An 18,570-nucleotide genomic window follows, 5' to 3' on the forward strand; every position below is an offset into this window, starting at 1 on the left:
ACACTGTATTGCATAGTTCTATCAAAGCAGGCTGGGAAGGTGCACTTCCTAGAGCAGAGGCCAGTCTCAGCCAGAGAGCTGGCTCTCCAGGCGACGGAGGAGCCATTCTTGCCAGATTCTGGATGATGGCCTCATATTTCAGTTTTTTAAAATATAAAGTAAATGTATATACACTGTTGCCACTGTCAGTGCTTTCTGGTATATGGCAATGTCAAATTGTAGAATCCTGTAACAAATTACACAAGTCTTTTTTAAACTTGTGTTTACTTAATTCTGTGATTGTTGCTAAGTTGTTGTTTTTTTGTTGCCTGTATCAGGAATATTTGTGTGAGCCAGTAGTCTGTAATGTCTGTTTATTTCTTTACATTTTTATGTACTTCAGTATTCAAAGCTTAAAACAGTAATTCTTTTGTAGTGTCCACATAGACCATGGCCAGACAGACAATGGGGATTGTGCATCTTTGATGATGTTATAGAACACTGTAGTCCAGCCTCATTTAAATATGCAGAATATTTCTTAAGACCAATGCTCCAATATGTATGTGACAGCAGCCCAGAAGTAAGGCAAGCAGCTGCATATGGCCTAGGAGTCATGGCACAGTATGGTGGAGATAACTATCGTCCTTTTTGTACAGGTACTGATGTTTATTTGGTTACATGCATGTCCTTCCTGGCATCCCTTTTGTTTTAACTTCATTCTCCCTTCGATACACCCAAACATTATCTACCTATTTCTGTTTTATTCTTTTTCTCATTTTCAAAAACTCCATCTATAGCACTTAAAAATTTACAGTCTTTATTTTCATAGAAATGGAAATAAAATCTGAAAGGAATCAGAGCCTCCCGCATCTTGATTTCATTTTGGGTTTGGGAGGTATACCACAGTCCTAACACAGGACTTTTAAAACATACTGGAGATTCCTATAAGTTGTCGTTAGACAACTTAGTATAGCTAGGTGGCTCTAAAAAATAACTACCCTGAGGTGACCAGGAGTGTAAATCTGGAGGCTACTAACTTCTTGGGGTCTCATAAATTAGGAAATGCTAGTGTTTCTGACACTGTTGGGACAATCTGTCTTCCACTTTCTTCCATTATATGTGTCTGTCATTCTGTACACAAGATAACAAAATATTCCTTACACTTTAACATTTCCTCACTATAATGAATAACTGGGCCAAAGATAAAAGAAATACTTATTTTCACTTGTATGAAAATGTGAGCTTTTAACTGGCATTTTTCAAATGCTTATTTTAGAAGCACTCCCACTGTTGGTAAGAGTTATTCAGTCTGTTGGTTCTAAGACCAAAGAAAATGTTAATGCTACAGAGAACTGCATCTCAGCAGTAGGGAAAATTATGAAGTACAAACCTGACTGTGTAAACATTGAAGAAGTCCTACCACACTGGTTGTCATGGCTTCCACTACATGAAGACAAAGAAGAAGCTGTTCAGACTTTCAGTTATCTGTGTGATCTAATTGAAAGGTAAGAAAGAAGATAGCCCTCACTGGTGTGGCTTAGTTGGTTGGGTGTTGTTCCACAAACATAGGTTCAATTCCCAGTCAGGACACATCAGTCCCCCATCATGGTGGTTACAAGAGGCCACTGATCAATATTTGTCTCTCGTATTGACATTTCTCTTCCTGTCTTCCTCCCTCCCTTCGCTCTATAAATGAATAAATAAATATATAAATAATCTTTTAAAAAGAAAGAGAACAGATAGACCTTATTTCTTTCCCCTTCACATAAAACAGTGCTTCAGTGCACAGCCCCCAGGCCTATAGTTTTGTAATAATGCTGTCTTTATAAATCATGTTAAGAAATCATATTACAGTTAAAATTGCCTCATAATCTAATTTGGGTTATTTATGGAATTAAATTGAGCAGATGAGGCATTATAGTATATGATGTTTTAAGATTTCCTTTTATTATTCTATCACCCACCACATCCAACCATTCATTCATTCATTCATTTGGCTTTAGTTTTGGGGTTTTTTTTTAAAATTTCCATTTTACTGAGGTATAATTGACTCAATAGATGAGATTGAAGTATTGGGTTGTCCAAAAAGTCCGTTTAGCTTTTTTTGTAAGATAGAAGACACTTTTTTTTTATTTTTACCAATAACTTTATTGATATGGATATTTTGAGTATGTCGGTTATCTCCCATGTGGTATGTCATTGATTGTTCTCAATTAATGTCTCATTTTGATTGTTATCAACTTCAACTGGTCTACCCTGCAGTGGAGCTTCATCCAGCAAGAAACCTCCAGCATGAAACTTCACAAACCACTTTTGACACATTGGATAAGTCCCAGCACCTTCTCCATACACTGCACAAAATTTTTTTTTCGCATTTCAGTTGCATTTTTACCTCACTTGAAATAATAGAGCATATAATATGCTGAAAATGTTGTGTATATTCTTCCATCTTCGATATTAAAATGGCTACACAAAAATTCACTGATTTTGATGTTTTTGTCTTAAGTGCACACTGATATGACAGCTGTCACAATACAGTCTAACAAAAGTGTTTCAAATGAAGTTAAAGACAACTAAGTACTGTTAGAGCCATCTTACAGAAAAAAACATTTTGTCCAACCCAATATGTTAGTAGCATTATTTTTTCCTCTGAAATTCTGGTGTTTTTCTTTAGATTGAAGAATCAGATATAAAGGGAAGTACACCAGATGGGCAATCAAGATCTGGCCCTGGGTCTTGGCATTATTAATAATATTTTGTGTCCATAAGTAAATCTAAGAATTGCAACAACCTGAAGGTTATAGAAGCTATTAGAGGCATATTCTCTGGTGGTTTGTTGTTTTTCTAAATGCAGGTTCCCCTAAATATTGGTCAGATCTGGGCTCTGTCGCTGTTAATTACTTCTATTAATTCATGAATAAATCCAAGGGCTACAACCGCTCACCTCTTGGAGGTTGTAGAAATGGACCAGTGGTCGTATTTCTTTATGCCTGTAATCTCACATTCATACAATTAATTATGTTTGAGCCTTCCCACTGAAAACAGGCATCCTGGAGACTGCATTTCTTACCAGCTTTTGCCTCTGCAGTGACCATTTTCTATCATGCTGTTTGATTACATCTCCCTTAGAAATGACTGCTGGAAATCTAATTAAATTCACTGTTACATTTCTTTGCATTAAACCTGCCTGGAGTTTATTTCCTGGTTTATCCTCAAAATGCCCAACTATCATTTTGATTTATTTTTGAAACCTTTTTGCAGTGTGTAAATGAAATTTGTATTAAGCCATTATTCTTATTAATATCTTTTTGTTTTAATAAGTCACATTATTTTTAAAGCACTTGGAGCACTTTTATTTTTTGGCCCTTAAACAACCTTGAGGGATGAGCCAAGTATTTTTTCTAATTTATATGGGAATAAACTGAAGAGCTAATAAGTAAAATTGGCTGGTTTCCCCCCTACTGAATTTAAAAAGGTAGTTGATTTTAGTAAGTGTATAATCACTCTATTAAAACCTTAAAATCACTCTATTTTAAACAAAATTCAGTGGTGGAGGGAGGGTGTAGGAAAGTATGAGTGCTTGAGTGATTTCTTTTTGTAATTTTCATTTATGATGGGTTTCTTCTCTTTTGTCAGTAACCATCCAATTGTTCTTGGCCCAAACAATACCAATCTGCCCAAAATATTCAGTATAATTGCAGAAGGAGAAATGCATGAGGCAATTAAACATGAAGATCCTTGTGCCAAACGTTTGGCTAATGTAGTTCGCCAGGTACAGGTAAGCTGATCTGATTAAATTGGTGAAGGGAAAATAAAAGAGTTTGGTGTTTTTGTTATTGTTGTTTTTATATTCTTTATTAGAAGAGGAAATAGAAATCTAATGAGCCAAGGAAATTTTATTTTTATGTTCTCTTGTCTTCAGACCTCAAATGGATTATACTTATCTATACGTCCTCATTGTGTATTAGAACTAGAACCTTTCTCTTCAAGTTGAGACATTTTGAACCTTTTGGTTGGTGCTTAGCACATACTCATTATGTATAAATCTGTGTAACTGTAAAGAAAAAAAGATGCAACTGGTCTCATTTTTAAATGATTTTTACTTTCTAAATTCATGTGTGTTGGTTACTTGAATGTCATCCACCTATTTTAGCTTTATCAGGGCAAAAATGAAAAAAAACTTACTGTAAATATAATGAACTTTAAAGAAATGAGCAGTTCTTGCTTTTACAGTGATACTCATCAAACTAATCACTTGGGAAGAAAGTATTTTGGGATTATTACTGTCTACCAAATGATGATTATTAAAGTACTTCCAAATGGACATTTCACCAAATCTAAATCTGTGAAAATGTTTTTTCCCTAGACTTCTGGAGGACTATGGACTGAATGCATAGCACACCTCAGTCCTGAGCATCAGGCAGCCATACAGGAGCTCCTGAACTCTGCTTGAAGGGCCTTAATATCACCACCAGAAAACTAACTCCAAATAAACGTTTACCATTTTGTTTAGGTTTCTTTGTTTTGTTTTTGAGAAAAAGAAAACAGTAGAGTTGTATGTAGGCTCTTCTGCAAAGCCACAAGAGAAAGAGAAGCACTGGGTTTCAGAATGGTGTTTCAATGGATTTCTATCATACCACTGGAGAAGTTTCCGTAAGCCCTACAGTAGCACTGAAGACTATTTTTCTATTAGTATTACCCACCCGTCTGAAAGTGGAGGGAAATTAAATTAATTTTTCTCATTAGACATAAGGAAATTTAAGACAAACACCTTTAGTATCCATTACTCAGCATAGATGTGTGTTAAAATAAATTACTATAAACCTAGTGTTAATTCTGTTAATTGGAGTGTGAGTCTTTTTATAAGGTAGGAAGACACCTGCCCAGCAAACTAGTAGATCTGAAAATTGGAGGTGGGGGGAAGCCGAAGATAAAAACAAGCATAAAGATGTCATATTTGATCTCACTTTCAGTTCTTTTTCCCAAAAGGCTTATGTGGTGACTCAGATTGGAAAGCTTTTTAGTTTCCAGCCCTTGAATGTGAAGTGTCGTTGGCATGTCTGACAGTAGTTTCTCATTTGCTCCTCAATAAACAGCATTGAAATACAAAAGAAGTTTGTGTAAAAATTCCATACTGTCTGGCTTTGATTCATTCATTTAATGTTTTTAATATAAGAATAATATTTTTCGAAGTAGTAACTATGGCTCTGAATGTTTTTTCCCCTAATATTTTCCTTGTGCAATTCAAACTTGAAAACAATCTAGTTTTTACCATCTTCTACTTTAAGCGAAGTTATGATACACCTACTACTCTGTTCACAATGGGTGGCATTTTAAAATTAGGATTGTTCTGATTAGATATAAAAAGATTTGGCTTGGTATTTTCATTGCAAATTGTAATTGCTATAAAAGCCACACACAGCTTTTAATTTTGTGAAAAATGTTATGACTAAAATTATTTTCTAATACAGTAAAATGTGTGCTTTTTTTATGTATTAACCTCACAGCATTAAATGGCTTGTTGTTTCCTGAAATAATTTTTCTAAAGGATCTTAATAGATTTCTGTTGAAACGTCAACGTTAACATTTTTATAGCTTGTACTAAATTCAACCGTGGTATAAAAATGCATTTTCTGCTTAGATCACAATTTAAATTAAAGGTTTTTTTCCCTAAATGATTTGCATTACTTTATTAAATATGAAATGGAATATAAAGTAGAGTGGATTATACTAAGACAGTTCACTTGGTAGCAGCTTTGAATACGTTTTCAGTTTTCAGTACATTATTAGTCTAGAAACTTCAGTATCTGTCAGAACATGTTAAATGACCTCACCGTCACAGTCATTGCTTTCAGTGGGTGCCTACCTATTTTACTTGTAATGTGTGTGGGGTAACATTTGTAGCTACTTTATCCCCTGTATTCTTTTATATATTTTTATTTTAAAAAATTTTATTGAATTTATTGGGGTAACATTGGTTAATAAACTTACAATAGGTTTTGGTGTGCAGTTCTATAATACATCATCTGTATCTTACATGTTTACCACTCAAAGGCAAATCTCCTTCCATCACTATCACCTCATACCCTCTTCTACCTCCTCCCACCTCCCTTCCCCTCAAGTAATCACCATACTCATCTGTGTCTTGTTGGAGTAAAAATGTCAAAACAACCCCAGTCTGCTTTCTTACATAGAATAGAGTGAAAGACCGGTTAGCTAGAGCAATTGGGTTTATTTTTAATTATTACTACACTTAAAGAAAACATGTTTAAAATGTGGCCCACCTGCCTACATTCAGATGGAAGTATGGTTTGAAGATGACTACATTGTTTTGGAGTACCTAGTGTTTGCAAAGCACTATACTAAGCACTTATGGGTAAGAACTCCTAGCTTCTGGTTTAAATGTTAATGGAATAATCAGAAGATGGACCAGTAAAAAGGGTCTAAGGTTACTAAAAGGAGTAAATGGGCATTAATCAATCATAAACTAACTAGATCTTGATAGAAAAATGAGTGGAGTTGAATCAAGTTAATCTAGGAAGGTTGGTACTGTGACATGATCTATAATCCAGGGCTCATAATTAATTGTAATATGTTATTCCATTAATTACCTAAGGGAAACTTACTACTTCATTTTGTCTACACTAAGATGAAAATTTATTTCTTTTTAATACCGAATTTAGTGGCCTTGCATTTCCTCCAGCAATGTTGTAAACCAAGCTGTTTCTGGAGGGAAAAAAATGTGTGTGGCTCTTAGATTTTCTAACAAAGGATTGAATTACATGCACAAGTGTTAGTAATTTTTAGCACAACTTAGTTTGTTGTAGTATTTTTAATGCTGTCAACTTGAAAAGTAAAATGGTCAAAACTAATTTGATAGGTCTGTAATTGGAGGAAACTTTATCAGATAAATTCTGGAGTTGTAGTTTGACTAACAGAACCATTAGTATGTACCTAAGCAACTATTCTTGATGCATCTGGTCTTAGAACAAATAAGGGGAGGTACATATCTACAGTGCTGTTGTAAGCATATTTTTATGATCCAATCTTTAATGATTGCTTTGGAATTAAAATAATTTGAAAGGCTAAAGAGCTAGCAAAATGCTTTGCTTAAATTAGTACTGCTTCATTCTACCTGCAACTATAACAAATGATTTGGCTCTTGTTTCACAGAAATCACTTTGCTCCTCTTAATCCCTCTTTGCCTAAAATAACACCCAAAATCTGCCATCATGCGTTTTCTGAGCCCTGAAAGTATGAATACAACTTTTTTAGAAGTGAATTATCTGCAAGGAATAGGCACTTGAACTTCCAAATGGGTGGGAAGGGGGCTGGTTAACTAAAACCATCTATTGTAACCGTAACAGTCATTTGCTAAACAATATTTGGGCTTATTCTACATATTATTTATATTGCTATATATTTGAATGAACGAATACCAACACTTTGAAAATAAGTTATAGCTCTAGTTCTAAAACTAAAACCAAAGGCAGTGCAATAATGGTTTTTATGTAAAACATCACACAAATTATCTTAAAATTCCAGTTGAGGCAGCAGAGAATTGTGAAATGACCCTTGATAACTCTGGATCTTTAACTGTGTTGTTAGTTCTTGATCTAGACATCTGTTTTTGTCCTCTTGATTAGCATTCAGAATGTAATTGAAATTAAGACTAGTGCCATTTGGTACTGTTTAGAAATAGTTTCCCTCCTTGCCTGGAAGTTTTGTACCAGATGGGTAAGAAAATGCAAGTTTGGAATCACAGCCTGACAACATCCTGTGGTCCTAAGGTATGCTTTGAAAGATGGTGTTGAATGGTTAAGAGCAAGGGTCAACACACTCTCTAAAGGACTAAATAGTAAATATTTTTACTTACATAGGGCGTTGCATGCGCCAAGGTCTCTGTCTCAACTATCACTGCTACTCTAGCACAATGCTAAACGTGTTTATGGCTATGTTCCATTAAACTCCAAAAACAGTCTGCCCAAAGTTTGCCTGACACCTGGTTAAAAACCATTGACTGGGTTCAGAAATTTCACTGTACATGTATTGGCACCTTGGCCAAATCAGTTGTGCCTTTGAGGCCCTCTCTAAAATGGGAATAATAGTCCTAACTGCTTATGAGTCTGGGCCTATGCCATGCTCCTTAGCCTCCCTCTCTCTATTAATATTTGTAAAAGAGTTAAGCTGTATCTACCCACAGGTTGGTTGTGAGGCTTGAGGTAGTAGTATGTATACATAATATATACAAACGCCTAGTGTCTGGCAGTAAAGGTCTAGTACACGTTTGAAGAAAGAGTTAAATTGCATAGCATTTGTTTTTACAACTAGTTGATTGCCATATTTATTCCATGGAAAATGCAGTACTTAAGAACCAAAAAGAACCCAGTCAATTTTATTATGTAATAAGAACCATTGGGTTGGCCAAAAAGTTCATTTGGTTTTTTTCTATTAGATGGCTTTAGTAGTGCTTAGTTGTCTAACTTCATTTGAAACACTTCTGTTAGACTGTATTGTAACAGCTGTCATATCAGTGTGCATTTAAGACACATCAAAATCAGTGAATTTTTGTGTAGCCATTTTAATATTGAAGATGGAAGAAAATATGCAGTATTTTTCAGATACTTGTTATTTCAACTGAAACGCAAAAATAAAGATTTGTGCAGTGTATGGAGAAGGTGCTGTGACTGAGTAAACAAATCAAAAAGTGGTTTGCAAAGTTGTATGCAGCCTTCTCGTATGAAGCTCCACCATCAAGTAGACCAGTTGATGTTGATAGCAATCGAATTTAAGACATTAACTAAAAACACCAATATGCCACATGGGAGAGAACCCACATACTCAAAATACCCAAATCAACACAGTTATTAGTGAAAATGGACAAAATGTCTTTTACCTAAATAGACTTTTTAGCCAACCCAATACAATGGCTTGAGTGTTAGTGATGAGGAAAGCACATAGTCTGCCTTCAGGTAGAGAACACAGATAATTACATAGCAAGGAAAAATATAGGATGATGTGTGTATAGTAGGAAGAAATCAGGAAAATGAGTCATTAAATAATGCAAATAGGATGTGCATACATTGGATTTGAGTCAGGATAGTGAGAAACTAGGGAAATTTGTTAGCAAGTGGCATAGGGAAACAGCTGAATAATTTACAACCAGGTGCAGAGGGTCACCAGGGCAGAAGGCACCCAGTGCCTGACAGTGTTCAGGATAACCTCTTCTCCCCTGGCGTTTCTTCCCTAGAGGTAACATCTAGGCCTCACTCAGTTGGATTTCAGCTCCAGGCCCAGAAAAGCTGCAGAACCAGGTGGGCAACTGCAGAACCAACTGTAATGACTAAAGACCCCCTGCCTGCCCTGTCACTGAGCAATCAATGGAGAACATGACCCTGAAAGGGCACACCTGGAGAACTGATGAGTATGCTACTGAAACCCTCCCCTGAGGCCTCCCCAAAGATTACCGGCTGCAAGAAAGAAAAAGACCAAAGGACCCCAACAAGGGCACATGCTCTCCCCTGAGGAGAAGCCTGCGCCATTCTCTCCTGCCCCTGACTTCTTTCCCCACAGGCACCTGTGTCCTAAACTCTAAAGCAAATGGGCATCTGGCAACTTGTCCCAGGCTAACCCCTCTGAACCTGTCCCCAAAATGTGCTCAGGTGGCTCAGCCTAGGCTTTGCTGTTGCTGCTTCTATGCCAAGCCCTTGCTTATTTTGCTGTCCCCAGCTTTAATAGATATATCTTCATAGTCAACTGGACTTGTGAAACTTTCCTACAGAAGTCAGGAGCCCACACACTACAGCTGGCCCCCAGGCAGACTCATTCAGGGCCAGGCCACTGATAATGGCTTCAGTGTAAGCATTCTAGAAAACTGCACCAGAGACAAAATATCCCCACTCCTGGTCATTGAAAAACCCTCCCTGGGGTGAGGCTTTCTATCCAGCCTTGCCACCAGTGCGATTTTCCGGGGGCATGTGTGACAGACATGGTCCAGAGTGGGGCACTTGGGACCAGTGCATAACAGGAGGGAATATTGCTATTGTCATGATTAGGTTGACAGTGAAGAAAGATTGTGCCAAGTCATCTGTAGTCCATTTAGACTTGGCTCCAATCCCAAAATGCAGTTACCCTATTATTTCACCATATCTAGAAACCTCCCAGTGGGGCAGGTGGTCTTTCTTTCTGTTTATCCCTGCTGCATGTGGATGCTGCTTACCACTTTAATTTCACACTCCCAGATTGTCTCAAATCCATCTGCTCTTGGCCTCAGCTGTCACCTTTCATGTAGATTTAAACATTTAGCCATTGAAATGCCTCCTTTGATCAGAAGTGAAAAAAATAGACAAAACCTTGTTTCATTTTCTGATTATAAAAATATTTAAAGTATTAAAGGTTCAGAAAAGGTAGCTACACTTTCAGAAAAATACAGCTCATCAGTGCTTTTAGTGCTCTTCAGTTGTGTCTCATGGAAAAACTGATCAAGAAGCTCATATTGTAGCTGGTGTTTTAAGAAGGAAATAAAAGTATAAAATAGTAACATAAATGTAGAGACAAAATGGATTGAAACAATAACTTTTAGAGAGCCATACTAACCTGAATAGCAGTAGTGAAGGATTCTGAAGAGGAACAAAGTTTGCATTTGAGAACACTAATTTCTGATTTGCAGTAGGGATCAGTTCTTTCTCACATCAGGAGAAAAAAACCTAGGTCTTTGTCACCAGAGGCAATGAGTCAGGGGCTCGGATTGACCTTCAGGGATCCCAGTCACCCTGAAGCAAAGTGGTTCCCCAGACTGCTCAATGTGAACGCAATGATCATCTCCAAAAAGTCTCCCAGAAGGAATGCAAAACCGGGGATGGCCAGCAGCCCCTGATTCCATCCTGGATTTGATTCCAGTCACCATCCCTTACAGCCCCAACTTCCTTCCCACCTGATGAGGGAATCATGGACCCACAGACTTTCTGCTGTTTTAAAAACTGCCTCAAATTGCAGGTAAGGGATGATTTTTGTCTCCACTTCTGCTTTATTGTACTAGGGAAGCATTTGCTTCTTGTCGGGACCTGTTCTCATTGCACACATCCCATCTTGGCCTTTATCTGAGTTATCTAGAATAGATTACATTATTTCTAAGCAATTTGTTCTGGATATTCCAAAGACGTCCCCTGATTTGTGTGTGGAAGTGAGTACTGGTGAAATAATGTAACCAAAGTGCTCAGGAGGGCACCAGTAATGGGTATCATTGTGACAGTTAACATCCAGATCCTTGGGACAAGCCCCAATCATTCAAACATTCCAAAAACCCACCAAGATTGAGAACCTACTAAAACCTGAGTTCCCTCTTTCTGCACTCATCTGAGAATTTTGCTGGAAATATTTTATTTATGAAAAGACCCATGATATATTCCCTCAAACCAGATGGCATGGGTAAGTGGATAAGGAAGGAATGCTCTCTTCCTTTAGTTTTCATACATTACAAAATACAAAGGTATTTTGAGGAGAGGCCCAAATTCTGGAGAGTCTTCATTTTTATTTAACTTCCATTTTTTAGAGATTACATTTGTTTTTAGAACAAGGGGAAGGGGAGTAGAAGGAGAGGGAGAGAAATATCAATGTGAGAGAGAGACATCCATCGGTTGCTTCTGGTATGCACCCAACCAGGGACTGAAACAGCAACCCAGGCATGTGCCCTCACTAGCATCCAACTGGAGAACTTCACTTTACAGGATGACACCCAACCAACTGAGCCAAAAGAGTCAGGGCTCATTTAACTTACTTTTTACACAAAGGATCACCTGTACCTCATTTGCTGAGAAACTACCCATGTGCCTCATTAACCCAGCCTGAATTCTTTAACGAGACATTTGGGTTATTCTTTTTTTTAAAAAAAAGATAAGCTAATGATCATATATTGTAAATATTTTTGGCGGGGGGGGGGGGGGTGGCGCTCTCAGTGATTCTTACAAATTGGCCTGCTTGAGGCCTATGTCCTTGCAGTAAATTTATAATAAGATTCCAACATAACTAAATTGTCTGAAAAGGACTTTTTTAAACATCCTTCACAGTAGGAAAAATTATCCTTATGTATCCTTCCAGGATTATACATATTCAAGTGGCTTTTTGGAATAAAAATTACTTAATTTTGGCTAGGAATAAATTCTCAATAAAGAGAGGTTGAGCCAAGACTGGTGTGGCTCAGTAGGTTGGGCGTTGTCCCACAAATCAGTGTTTTTCTCCCTCTCTTTCTCCCCCTCTATTTAAAAATAAATAAACAAATAAAATATTTTTCTTTAAAAAAAAATAGAGGTTGAACATCTTTTGCTCTTTAATTGACAACATTTAAATTGATATGCTCAGCACTGGTTACCAAAATGTTAAAAGTAGGTTATCACACTGACTTAGAACCTCATTTCATCTTAAACCAAGCGGTTTCAGGCTAAATACTCTTTTATTACTAAATCAGCACAAAATGTTTCACTCCCATTAGGGAGCATGTTTTTAAGTATGTGTTTTCATAAAATGATGATATTATTTACTGGCAATTTCATGTTATTTTTTTCAAAATAATGTTCTGGTTTTATTATATTTATTTTTGTGGTTGCCTACTGGTTTTTCATTTGTGGTAATGATTTATATTTTCTTTTAAAGCACTTTTTAAAAAAAGCCAGTGAACTGATTTTTTTTTTAAATAGTGTAATGTAAACAGTTGCTTTGGGGGTATGGCAGAAATCATGCAGATGGTACTCATGACTGAAGTCTAGGAAATACTTTTTCTTGGTCGTGGTTTGCAATGCGATCATATAGATTCAAGAAGTTTTGTCTTACCTAGTTATGAGAAATACGATGCAATAATTATTCTGTCATGTTAGATGAACAAAAGTCAACAAGAATATGATTCACCTAACATACTGGGAGCCATGACCGAGACAACAACAGCAGAACCATACAGGTTTGGGGGGGGGGGTTTCTACCTTTTTATTTTAAGCTAATATCCAATTTACAAGAAAGTATAAAAAAATAGTACAAAGAATTCCCATATATCCTACCCAGATTCATCACCTTTAATATATTGTGATAGTTACTGTATCTTCTACATCACTTGAGAGTGACAAAGATTTTCTCCCTAACCAGCTCCTTTTTTTTAATTCTTGTTTATTCTATTACAGTTGTCCCAGTTTTTCCTCCTTGCCCTCCTCCGCCCAGCCCACCCCCAACTCCCAGTCTATTTCAACACAGTTATCCCAGTCCACGGATCATCTATACATGTCTTTTAACTAATCTCTTCCCCTTCTTTCCACCATATTCCCTCCCCCGTTCCTCTGCCAGCTTTCGGTGTGTTCCACGTTTCCATGTCTCTGGTTTGGTTTTCCTCATTAGTTTATTTTAGTCATTAGAGTCCTCTTATAAATGAGATCAAATGGCATTTGTCTTTCACCAACTGGCTTATTTCACTTAGCATAATAGTCTCCAGTGTATGTCAGATCTTTATTCACTTTTTTTTATTGTTGTTTAATGACAGTTGTCCCACATTTTTCCCCATTTCTCTCCCCTGCCCCTCCCCCTTCCCCCCCCACCACGTTGTCCATGCCCATGGGTCCTCTATACATGTTCCTTTTCTTTTTTCCCATGTGATTATATGTTTACTTTATTTATTTTTTATTGTTCAAATACAGTTGTCTCAATTTACCAGCCACCACTCCTTCTGCTGCACCCATCCCCACCTCCAACCCCCCACCCTCAGTCCTACCCCTGTTGGCTTTGTCTATGTGTTCTTTAGACATGTTCCTTGACAAGCCTTCCCCCCTATATTCCCCTATTGTCCATCTCCTCGCTCGCTTCTGATTACTGTCATTCTGTTCCTTATGTTTCTGGTTATATTTTGCTTGCTTGTTTGTTTTGCTGATTAGGTTCCACTTATCGGTGATTTCATATGGTATTTGTCTTTCACCCCCTGGCTTATTTTGCTTAGCCTAATACGCTCCAGTTCCACTCATGGGGTCCCAAAGGGTAGGAGCTCCTTCTTTCCTCCTACTGTGTAGTATTCCATTGTGTAAATGTACCATATTTTTTTGAACCACTCATTTACTGAAGGTCACATAGGTTGCTTCCAGTGCTTGGCTATTGTAAATTGTGCTGCTATGAACATTGGGGTTCATAGGTTCTTTTGAATTGGTGTTTCAAGATTCTTAGGGTATAATCCCAGCAGTGGAACCACTGGGTCAAAAGGCAGTTCCATTATTAGTTTTCTGAGGAAATTCCAAACTGTTTTCCACAGTGGTTGCACCAGTCTGCATTCCCACCAACGGTGTACTAGGGTTCCCTTTTCTCCACATCATCACCACCACTTGTTTGTTGATTTGTTTATGATGGCCATTCTGACTGGTGTGAAGTGGTATCTCATTGTCGTTTTAATTTGCATGCCTCTGATGGCTAGGGATGCTGAGCATCCTTTCCTATGCCTGTGGGCCCTCTGAGTGTCCTTGGAGAAGTGTCTGTTCAGGTCCTTTGACCATTTTTTAATTGGATTGTTTGTCTTCCTGGAGTGGAGTCGCGTGATTTTTTAATATATTTTGAAGATCAAACCCTTGTCCAAGGTATCATTGGCAAATATATTTTCCCATATGGTTGGTTCCCTTTTCATTTTGCTATTGTTTTCTTCAGTTGTGTGGAAGCTTCTTATTTTGCTGAAATCCCATTTGTTTATTCTTTCCTTTATGTCCTTGCTCTAGGGGACATATCGGTGAAAATATTGCTGTGTGGAATATCTGAGAGTTTCCTGCCTATGTTCTCCTCTAGGACTTTTATGGTATTGAGACTTACATTTAAGTCTTTTATCCACATTGATTTCATTTTGGTGTATGGTATAAGTTGGTGGTCAAGTTTCTTTTTTTTGCATGTAGCTGTCCAGATCTCCCTATAACATATGTTGAAGAGGCTATTTTTATTCCATTTTATGCTTCTGCCCCCTTTGTGGAATATTAATTGACCACAGAGACTTGAGTTTATTTCTGGGCTCTCTATTCTGTCCATCAGTCTATGTATCTATTCTTATGCCAGTACCAGACTGTTTGATTACAGTGGCCTTGTAATATAGTTTGATATCAGATATTGTGATCCCTCCTACTTTGTTCTTTTTTCTCAAAATTGCTGTGGTGTATGGGACTTTGCTCCAAACAACTGAGCCACCTGGCAAGGGCCATCTGCCTCTTTTCATATAAAACTTTAAAAATTGTAATTTTGACTTCTTCAATTTGAAGACAGTTAGTGGAAAACATATTTTATATATAACAGTGTTGGTGTTACTTTTTGTTTCTTACCCACTTTAATTAAAGATTAGCTTTAATTAAAAAAAAATTGCTGTGGATATTTGGGGCCGTTTATGGTTCCATACAAATTTTTGAAATGTTTGTTCTATATCTGTGAAATATGTCATTGGCATTTTCATAAGGATTGCATTGAATCTCTAAATTGCTTTGGGTAGTATGAACATTTTGATGATGTTAATTCTTCCAATCTATGAACGTGGTATGTGCTCCCATTTATTTGTGTCTTCCTTAATTACTTTCTTCAGTGCTGTGTAGTTTCCTGAGTACAGTTCTTTTACATCCTTGGTTAGGTTAATTCCTAGGTACTTTATTTTTCTTGTCTCTGCAGCAAATGGGATTTTTTCCCTGATTTATGTTTCTGATATTCCACTGTTGGTGTATAAAAATGCATTTGATTTCTGAATATTGACTTTGTATCCTGCTATTCTGCCAAATTCACTTACTAGGTTGAGTAGTTTTTTGGTGGGAGTCTATAGGGTTTTCTATGTATACTATCATGTCATCTGCAAATAGTGACAGTTTTACGCCCTCCTTTCCAATTTCGATGATTTTATTTTTTTTTTTTCTTTTCTGATCTCTGTGGCTAGGACTTCCAATATTGTGTTGAATAGAAGTGGTAAAAGTGGACATCCTTGTCTTGTTCCTGATCTTAGTGGGAACACCTATTGAGTGTGACGCTGGCTGTAGTTTCCTCATATATGGCCTTTATTATGTTGGGGTATCCTCCCTCTACTCCCACTTTTCTGTGTGTTTTTATCATAAATGGGTGCTGTACCTTATCAAATGCTTTTTCTGACATCTATTGATATGATCATGTGATTCCTGTCTTTCCTTTTGTTTATATAATGTATTACTTTTATTGATTTGTGAATATTGTACCATCCTTGCATCCCTGGGATGAATACCATTTGATCATGGTGTATGATCTTTTTAATGTATTGCTGGATGCGGTTTGCCAATATTTTGTTGAGGATTTTAGCATCTATATTCTACAGCGATATTGGCCTGTAGTTTTCTCTCTTTGTTGTGTCTTTATCATGTTTGGGATTAGGATGATGCTGGATTTATAAAAAGAGTTTGGGAGTCTTCCTTTTCTCTTCAATATTTTGGACTAGTCTGAGAAAGATAGGGGTTAGCAATTCCTTAAATGTTTTGTAACGTTCTCCTGTGAAACCGTCTGGTCCAGGGCTTTGGTGTGCCAGGAGTTTTTTGATTACTGCTTCAGTTTCACCAGCTATTATCAGTCTGTTCATATACATGTTCCTTGACTTGCTCCCTTAACCAAATTCTAATGAGGATCCCTTGAGCTTTTTTTTCAATCTCAACTTTCAGATTTCTATGTTTGTCTCTGCATTTCTATTTTTAGCAAGAATCCTGCTAAGAAGTCACTTTAGCCACCCTGGATATTAATCAGATTTCTCATTCCCCTCCTTCTCCATTCCTCATTCCCCAGGTGGTGATATCTGACCACCGTGGCCTGCCTTCAGCAAGAGTCTTGTTAGGTCAGTTCAGCCAGAATTCCCTCACTCCTAATATTACCATCAGAAATATCCCATGCAGATCCTGCTCTGCTCCTTGACTTTACATTCCCACTTATTTATCTTAGTCTTGAAGTTGAGCCATCTCTCTCCTTCACTACAAAGCCCTGTTGTGGTATTCCCTACACCTATTACAATAGTCCCTTAAATAAAGTCTGCCTTACCTTCTTTAGCAAGTCTCTTGAATAATTTTTCTTTAAAAAGTTGTAGGAACATACCTCTTCATTCCTTAATATTTCAGCATATATATCTTAAGAATAAAGATATTTCCTTATATATCCACAGTATAATCACTATCGGGAAATTTAACATTATTATACTGTTATTTCCATAGTAACACTTAACCAGTTGTGCTGGTTATTTACATATTGTTTCAGCTCGAAGCTTACCTTTCTTTGTCCTGCTCTGTGACACTGGGGTTGAGGCTTCACTAAGTGCATTTTCAGGACTTTTTTGCCAGCTGGCTTCTCTTTGGATCTTACCAATGGGAGGCCCTGGAGGGAGATATGAAGGGGAGAGAAGGGATGTCTTTCTGTTTCCAGCCCCTGGTAGCAGAGTAAAGTTACACCTTTAAACTCCTGCTTCTTTAGGTCTTCTCAGCGTTAACCATACAATACCTCCCACCTCTGACCCAGGAGCAAAGCACCAGCCATTATGGGACCCTTTCCTGAGCTCTGGTCCTGGCAGCTCCACCTCTTCCCTTTTGTTCCTGCAGCCGAGGATAGTGACTACTTCTTAGAGTATATCTCAGTTATATCAGCCCTTCCTGAATTTACCAATATTTAATTATCCCATGTTTTATTCTTTCAGCTTTTCAACATCTATGTAACCAAAAAGAATTTTTTTGCTCTGCATTCTATTTAATGAATTTTTTAAAGTTGTGGTAAAATACACAGAACATAAATGTTACCATCTTAACTATTATACTCACAGTCCAGTAATGTTAAGTACATTCATATTGTTGTGTAACAATGTCTAAGCCTGGCGTAGATTAGATCTGTCTTCCACACTAGATTTTTAACTCTATGTTCTGGGACCACATAGAGCAGGTGCTCAATGAGTTGATTGAATAGAAGAATGAGTCAAAAATATAAAACAATTTTAAAAATAAATGCATGTTTTTCCACATGGAGAGTAGCATGTATTAGAAAAAAACATGGACTTTGAAGTCAGATCAACTGGATTTGAATTGCATATATATATATATATATGCAATTGTATATATATATAAAATTATTATATATATATATAATCTCCTTTATTAAATGTGTGGATTTGGAAAATGTACTTGGCATTGTGATTTTTCTACCTCAAGTTGCTCAATGGGAAACTGGGAAATACTTATTTTGCAGGGTTGCTCTGAGAATTAGTGAAGTCAGGAATGCAGAAGGCCTGGGAAATAATGGTACCCAGCAAGGTTGGCTCTTTCCCCACAGACACGTTATGCCCTATGTGACCACAGTGGGCCTGTTTACAATAACATTTACAAATAGTTCACAGTAGCTGAGAGTTGACAATGTCTAGTAAATTCTTTTATGTCAGAACAAAAATTTAATTGAGAGGTTGATGACAGACCTCTCAATTAAAATAAATAGACAATAAAATAGAACGAATTTATTGTTACTAATTTATGCTGTTGATATTTTAAAACCTAAGAACATCAGATAGCTGAAAAAAGGTTTTGCTCTTTTACCTTAAAATGTATGCAAAATATATTTTTAATTATA

The 18,570-nt window shown here is 37.0% G+C and overlaps 1 protein-coding gene across 1 annotated transcript in view; it reads left to right on the top strand.

The window, feature by feature from the left end:
- The window catches only part of IPO5 (importin 5), a 45,306-nt gene extending 40,213 nt beyond the window's left edge, over window positions 1-5,093 (top strand). The window contains exons 23-26 of the mRNA XM_054574323.1: window positions 416-635; window positions 1,256-1,484; window positions 3,616-3,757; window positions 4,346-5,093. Of these exons, the coding sequence (XP_054430298.1) occupies window positions 416-635; window positions 1,256-1,484; window positions 3,616-3,757; window positions 4,346-4,432 (678 nt within the window). The 3' untranslated portion in view covers window positions 4,433-5,093. The remainder of the gene's footprint in view (window positions 1-415; window positions 636-1,255; window positions 1,485-3,615; window positions 3,758-4,345) is intronic.
- The last annotated feature ends 13,477 nt before the right edge of the window (window positions 5,094-18,570 follow it).

This window comes from Pteronotus mesoamericanus, unplaced genomic scaffold, assembly GCF_021234165.1.
Source record: "Pteronotus mesoamericanus isolate MK-2021 breed Mesoamerican mustached bat unplaced genomic scaffold, CSHL_Meso_final contig_26, whole genome shotgun sequence".
Lineage (NCBI taxonomy): Eukaryota > Metazoa > Chordata > Mammalia > Chiroptera > Mormoopidae > Pteronotus > Pteronotus mesoamericanus.